Source organism: Frankliniella occidentalis, unplaced genomic scaffold, assembly GCF_000697945.3.
Source record: "Frankliniella occidentalis isolate FOCC.00 unplaced genomic scaffold, Focc_3.1 Scaffold245, whole genome shotgun sequence".
Classification (NCBI taxonomy): Eukaryota; Metazoa; Arthropoda; class Insecta; order Thysanoptera; family Thripidae; genus Frankliniella; species Frankliniella occidentalis.
In genome coordinates this window covers 295,415-302,829 of record NW_026267371.1, presented here as the reverse complement: position 1 = coordinate 302,829, position 7,415 = coordinate 295,415, and the positions used below count along the sequence as shown (strand labels likewise).

Sequence of the window (7,415 nt, the reverse complement as noted above, 5' to 3'; positions counted from 1 at the left end):
CCCCGGGCGGCCTGCAAGTTCACTAAAATCAAATTTTCTCGATGGAATGAGGTCGGAGGTGGATTTTAGTGGTACCTTTGTAAAGTTTGAACTTTTCCCTTTCGACCGATACTACTGTTGCGGCTGGCCCAAGTATCAAACCATGTTAAAAAGTGAGAAGAAACAGGGAGTGCACGGATCGGCTCACGCGCGGTCGGGGGCGCGCATGGTGGACGGCCGGAGCGCCTCGTTTCTACCCCCTGTTGAGACTGTATATCTTCTTGATTTTTTGTTCTTCTTCTTTTTCTTTGAGTTTTTTGTTTAGTTCTCTTTTCAGTTTCTTCTGTTTCTGTTTGTCTGCTTGACTTCTTGTTCTTGCATATGCCTTATCTGCGGCTTTCTTCCTTACAGTGAGGTCTAAGATATCTTTGTCGGCATGGACCTTGTACCTCTTTCCCTTTTTGACATATGTATGGTTAAGTAGAGCGGCTTGTAGGGTAGCTGTGAAGTGATTGGTGTCATATTCAATGTCACCTGTTAGATTGTAAGGTCTGTTGATCTCTTTCGTGACTAAGTCCCATCTTGTCTGATATTGTTGGCTTGTTGTTGTCTTGTCTGCAGTGTGTGACGTGATTGTGAGCAGTATTGGGATATGGTCAGAGGTGTTGAAAGTGTCGTTTAGTACTTTGTGTGTTAGTTGTATATTTTCTGACGCTATTGCGTAATCTAGCACATCCTCCATGTCTGTTTTGCTATTTGCATTCCTGGTTGGCTCGTCAGGGATATGAAGTCGCAGTTGATGGACCTCGCAGAATTCTTCAACCCATCTTCCGTAATAATTAGTCGTTTTGTGCCCCCAGGTAATGTTTTTTGCGTTGAGGTCTCCTGCTATTAATACTGATGGTTTGTTGCCTGGTAATTTGAAGAGATCTGGTTTTTTCACTTTCATATTCGGGGGACAGTAGACTGAGGTGACGGTTAATGTCCTGCTTTGGTTGGTTTGCAGGCTAATAGTCAAAGATTCCGCTGTCGCTGTGTCTATTTCCTCTTCTGCGAAGTCTATTGTGTTTTTGACGAGTATTGCTACCCCTCCTTTTCTTTTTCCTTGACGGTCTCTGCGTAGTAGTGTGTATCCAGGCAGTGTGGTTATTTTTGCTTGATCGTTGAGATGTGTTTCTTGGATGAGCATTACATCAGGTTCGTATTTTGAAATTAGGAGAGATACTTCGTTGGCTCTTTTTGAGTATCCGTTCACATTCCAGCTGATAATTTTCATGATGGCAGACATTCTTTAATAAGATTTAGCATTAGTGTCTTTACATTGTCCCTTATCCAGTTTGTCAGGTTTTCTTTAGCCCATTGTATTAATGAGGCTATGATGGGCTTAATTGTTTCCTTTAACGTTTCTGTCAACATTGCCATTATGTCTTTGGTATCTATTAGTCCTTCTAGAAAGTTGGAGCTGGCTTGTGGTTTCTCAGTGTTGACGGGAGTTGCTGGCTTGTTGTTTGTTTTCATTGTTGTAAGTAATTTGTTGATGTCCGTTTCGGTCGGCGTTTTGGGTTTGCTGGGTCGCCTGGTCCATGGATTTTGGTGGGTAGGTTTAGGAGTCGCTCTTGGTGTTCTTTCCGTGTTTCTTTTTTCCTTTATCTTTTTCTCTTCTTCTTTGTACGTCGGGCAACCCCTCCAAGTTGCCGGGTGTTTGTACTCTTCGTTGCAGTTTGGGCAGTTTGGTTCTGATGCTGTGCACTCGCTAAGAGGGTGCTTGTTCCCGCATTTAGGACATAGTGGAGTTTTGAAGCATGATGCTCTTGAATGGTGGTATCCTGAACATCTTGTGCAAATTGTAACAAGCGGCTTCCTTCGATCCACGATGTTGACTCTATGGTGGAGTAACTGTTTGACAGTCTTGATATCCTGCGCATTTGCATTGTTTTCCAGGTCTATATTAATTTCATCTGTCGGCTCTCCTTCCCTTTTAACTCTGTGGATGTTGAGTACCTGGTAGCCTCTTGCGGTGAGTGCGTCTTTGATAGTTTCTTCATCTATGCTATTATGTATATACCTTATTACTAGTTGGATTGGTCTAGCTTTCTCTCTTGCATAAGTGTGGAAGCTGTATCCTTTTGCTTTTAGTAATGTTTGAATTTTGAACCAATCTTCATCTTTTTTCGTATGAATTGATATACTAGGCCCTCTTGCGTGGCATTCAAATTTACCCGCTCCCACTTCGGAGAGCAGCAGACTCTGCAACTCACCAAAGTTGTTGATTTTTGATAGGATTAAGGGTGGTAATTGATCCTTTCGGGGTTTCCTCCTTGGGTCTTGGGGGTTGTTTTTTGGTTCTTCATTTTTTCCATCCTCTGTAAGCACTGGTGTATTTGCGTTGTCTTCATCATCTGTAGGGCTTTGCAGCGCTTCAAAGCTATTTGGGCTTTCAAAACTCGAGGTATTGGTGTTGACTGTGAGCTTCCTGGTGTTTTTCTTATCTGACCACTGTGCTCTTTGCTTCCTTTGTTCTTCTTTTTTCAGTTCTTTTTCTCTCTCTTTTTGCTCTTGTAGCTCCTTTTTCTTTTCTGCCCTTTCTCTCTCTTTCTCTTTTTCTAGTTGTTCCTTCTTCTGTTCCTCATAGTTCTGTATTATCCTGACAGCATCTGCCGTTCTTTGTTCTTCCTCCTCGATGTCTTCCCCATTGGCCTGTTTCCATTTCACATTGTCCAGATGTGAGTCTATGTATGCCTTGTCTGTCTTGTTTATATGGTCGTATGCTTCTTCGATTGTTTTGATATATACTCCTTTGAATGAAAGTCCTATTTTGTCTGTGGGTTTGGCCCTTTTTGGTGGGTTCAACTCTGTTTCTTCTTTCTCAGTCTCTTCGTTTAGAATGTAAATACTGTCTATAACGCACTGGTGTACTGGTGGAATTGTTTTTCCTCTCTCTGCCATTTTGTGGGCTTCTTGAATTGTTTTCTCGATTTCTTCTTCCGTTCTGAATTGGAGAAAGTTCTTGGCTTCTTGAAGGGTTTTTATGTGAACCTTTACTTCTGGTATGATTGGCAGTTGTATTTTTTCTTTCACTGGTGATATTTTTTGAACTTTGTACTCTGTTGGTGTCATTTGTTGGAGCGTGACGCTCCTTACAAATCTTCTGGGCCATTGCTGTGCTGGTTGCTGTACCGGTTGAGAGCTAGGAATAATCTCTTGGCTATCTGCGTTGATTTGTGAGGCTGATGCCATTAGTTGTTGAAGGTCATGTTCATTGAGTGGTGATTGGAGGTGGTTCAAGGAGGTTGCTCCTAGCTGGCTTGTTGAGGTCGTCATTATCGGCTGGGTGTACATGGTGGTTGTCGTGGTGCTCGTTGTTGTCACACTGTTGGTGGTGAGGGTACTTGGTGCTGTTGAGACAGGTGTCTCAGCTTCTCCGAAGATCTCCTGGAGTTGTCGAGTAAGCGGGTTGAGCTCGTCTTTTGCATTGGCACTTGCTGGCGAATTCTCATCTGTGCGACGTCTTCTTGGTTTTTGTTCACCCTCTTTGGGTGCCTTGTAGGGGTGGTGCACTGATTTGTGCCTCTGCTTTTGTTTGTCCATCCTGTCTTCTCTTATCTTTCTTCTAAGAAAATTCAGGAAGAAAGTAGATCCATTTGCTGTACTCCTTTTGGTGGGGCAAGCTCCGGATTGCCTTGACATTCAAGGGTGACTTTCTTGCTATGCGCACTGACTCAGGTATTCAAGGCAAGCCTTGATTTAGTGCAAACCCGAATCAGCGGAACACAAGATGTGGTGGCAGACTGCGAAGGCACTGAGGCCTAGCGTAGATTGAGGTTGAGCGTTAAGGCGCGGGGCCTAACGCATTTGCTTATCGAGGATAGCCAGGTCGAGTGTCCTTGCGCTGGATGGTTCCCCTTCCGGGCTGCTTGACTTAGCTGATCGGTCAAGCTTGGAGACGGCCGGGCGGTTCCCCTTCCGTGCTGCTTGACTTAGCTGATCGTGTGGCCAAGAGCTCCGCTCACCTGAGCGAGAGCTGGGTGGATTGCTTGATTCTTGGTATGTACGCCCCAGCCTGATGCTGGCATGGGGGTAGTTAAGCGTGAAGGCAGGGCCTAACGCAGGGGATGAAAGATGAGTGGTGCTCGTAAGCTACTAACGGCCTAACGCCGTAGCGGGGGTAGAAAATTTTTGGTGCGGTGCTTAACGCTATGCACACCGGACCAGCCGCCCCAGCCGAAGCCGGGGACTTGTGCAAAGCCGGTCACGGCGGAACACGTATGTTGGGGTGAGTGGGTCACCGCGGCAGGGTTCGCCGGGCAAGTGTTAAAATTTTTTCCCTGAGACGGGCTTTCACCGCGTTGCTGTTGGAGGGCGGGTGGCTGTTCTCATCCTCAAGGCGAAGCACTGGGGGGAGACCGACTGTGCCTGTCGCTGGTTGCACCCACCCCCCGCTCACTCGGACCGCCGGCCCTTAGCCAGTGGAATTTAAAGGGTGCGACGCGGAAAGCGGGGGAGGTCTCCCCCTCTACCCTCCGGGCCCCTTGTGGGGTAGCCGGCGAACCCAACCGTGTGCCTTATCAAGGCGATGACAATGGTATTATATATTTTTTCCGTGATCACAGAAAGCAAAAATCGATGATGACTATTTGGGTGAACTAGTCTTTGTTTGTATGAGCGAGAATGGGGGTGAATGAGGTGAGCGAAGTTCTCGAGGGTCTCGAGGGTCTCGAGGGTCTCGAGGGTCTCGAGGGTCTCGGAGGTCTCGGAGGTCTCGGAGTTCTGGCGATCAGCTCGGGTGACGGCGTGGTCGGTACTGATTGCTCTGGCTGCTCCCTAACCTGCTGGCACCCCTGAAGGGGGTGAGTCTTTCCAGAGGCGGTTGCTCAACTGGCCGAGAAGCGCTCAGGGAAGCATGAGCATGAGCTGATAAAACAGGAACTCATTTATTATCATATTGATTTTCTGATAGAGAAAATCTTTGCTCTGATGTAATTTGTTTCAAGTTTTAAAAAATAATTGAGAAAACCAAATACAAGTTTAGAAATAAAAAAGACTTCACCTTTTTCTTTAAATCAAACTAACTCGTGAACTTGGATCTTGTTGACCACACTTTAAAATTGAATCGTTTAAGACTTGCAAACAAATTTTCTCATTTCAAATATGATTCTACAATAGAAAACATTGTTTTCTTGATGTGAAACTAAAACCACATCACAAATTAACTGAGTTAGTGTTTAGACAACACACTTCAACCAAAACTTGATCGTGACAATCTGAGGTAGTTCCAAAAATGAAACACATAGAATGCAATGCAACATGATTTTATTTTTAAGTACAAAAAATTAGTGGAAAAATTAGTGAAAAATAACGCTTCTAAAAAAAGCTACTACTACTACTTCCTCCTCATCTTCGTAGTAATGATGGGATCAATCTGTAAAAATACGAAATTGATTTAAAATTTTGAAGATCACAACGAAAACAAAGAAAAAAAAAGTCACACTAACAACTTTCACCGTGCGGCCCGAGTTCGCAGCTGATGCATGTAAAAAACGGGGTGGGGCGCTATGTGGGCGCTGCAAGGCCTGAATGTTGCTCCGCGCCTGGGCATGGAGAAGCTGGGGCACCTGATATAGACGGGAGGGTTCTCCCTCTTGGGGCACCATGCGAAGAGGGGCCCTCTGCTGAACAGCACCTGCAGCGGTGACGGGAGGAGTAGAAGGTCCTTGCTGGGGCTGGTGCCAGCGCACCACACCGACGGGTGGTTGTTGGAACCCCTTTGCACGCACACATGCATCCTCCTGTGACATGTATACGTGATTAGAAATCAATCAAGCACAGGATCCATTTCATCACGGGCAACAGAAAAACACACTTACAGCTGCTGTCTCCTCGTCCCCCTCAATACGCCGCTCCGCCCACGGCACCAATAGGTTGAGCGGGAGAGGTTGCGGGATGGGCAACGCCCTGTCATTCATCATGAACCACTGCAACAAAACGCACGATTGTAAAGAAAACTAATTACAAAAAGTATGAGAACATGACGAAATCGTACAAACTCACATCAGAAACCGCCTCCTCCTCGTTTGCTGTTGCACGGGAAGGTGGTGGGGCCAACGGGCCTGGTGATGTGGGGCGCGGCGTCCCGGTCGCTTCAGGCGCCTCGAATGATCCACGGCTCTGAAAACGCGTTCGTAGGCGACAAACCGCGTTGCCATCAGTGCACAAGCAGAGCTGCCACCCCCCCCCCTCTCCCCCCGACCATTACCGACCCGACCGTAATTACAGCTTTGGTGGAAAAGCAACAAGGAAATACAAAGAAGACAAAAACTGTGTCTGCCGCGGGGAGCAGCAGCAGCAGCAGCTACGACGGAGGAACCTTGTTTGTTTTCATCGTCGTGAACCTTTGCGCAACGGACGTCGTTAACTAACGGCGTCGTAATGATGATGGTCGAGACCCCCGCCCGCCGATGTTTCGGTGGTCCTCGATGTCGTCGTCGACATGACGGGCAGGCCCGCGGGTTGCGAGGTGACGCCATCCCCCGCGGCGGACAACGTTGGACCACGACGACGAGCCGATGCCGTGTCTCCTCGCGGGGGCGTACTCTGTTTAGATTTTGGGTTGGAAACTTACAACGTCCTGTTGTCGACTTTCGTGACATCGTGCGTTGTTTTGAAACAAGCATTTGGATGAACATTTGGACTCTGAAGTTTAAGGACAAAATTATCAGGAACATTTGATGGTGACAGAGGACGAACCCGGAACCCAACGCTGTTGTTTTTTTGACTGTACTGGTTGGAATGAGGATGGGCTCCCTACTGCGGCCGCGAAATTTTATTAGAGCTTCTGAAAAGTAGACTGCGGGGCCCGTCTCTTTTACGACACGATGGCCTGCCCAGCTCGGGCCCCGGCCGGTAGGCCTACGTCGCCGCGGAGGACGGTGACTTTGAGGGTCAGCGTTTGATTTGGTCTCTCTCACTTTCGCCTCTGGTCTGATTCTGGGCCCCTGCCCTCAAGTTTGTCGCCCGCGGGTGGGGCCAAGATCATTCCCTCCCCTCGACTCGTTTCAGGCGCTTCTCGGCCGCGTGGGCGGCGGCGCGGCGTTGGGGTCCTTCTCCTCCCCTCTCGCAAAAATAAGAATCTCCATCTCTCCTCCTCTCTGCGTTTCGGTGTGTAATGTATCCTCTTGTTGGTTGTTGTTGTTGATGTTGTTGTTCTCCCGCCTCGGTCCAGCGCGCCTCGGTGCGTGCGAGTGCGTGGCCGGCGCATCTCCTTTAAAGGGCCGCCCTGGTCCGCCCGGGTCGTGTGGCCGCGAGGCGAGCAGCGCAGAGCAGCGCAGAGCAGCGCGACTGCCAAGGCCACCACGCGCAGCGCGCACGGGGAGAGCCCCCGCGCACCCCGCACCTCCTGGCTGCTGCCCACCGGAATACACAATGAAAAAATATAAAAA

At 48.1% G+C, this 7,415-nt stretch overlaps 1 protein-coding gene across 1 annotated transcript; it reads right to left on the bottom strand.

The window, feature by feature from the left end:
* Positions 1-5,272: 5,272 nt before the first annotated feature.
* On the bottom strand, positions 5,273-6,187 carry LOC113214002 (uncharacterized). The gene is made up of 4 exons (XM_026433232.2): positions 6,028-6,187; positions 5,844-5,951; positions 5,472-5,765; positions 5,273-5,398 (listed from the first exon to the last, which is right to left on the bottom strand). Exons 2-4 carry the CDS (start codon positions 5,943-5,945, stop codon positions 5,360-5,362), a joined length of 435 nt encoding a protein of 144 aa, XP_026289017.2. The 5' UTR covers positions 5,946-5,951; positions 6,028-6,187; the 3' UTR covers positions 5,273-5,359.
* Positions 6,188-7,415: the final 1,228 nt, after the last annotated feature.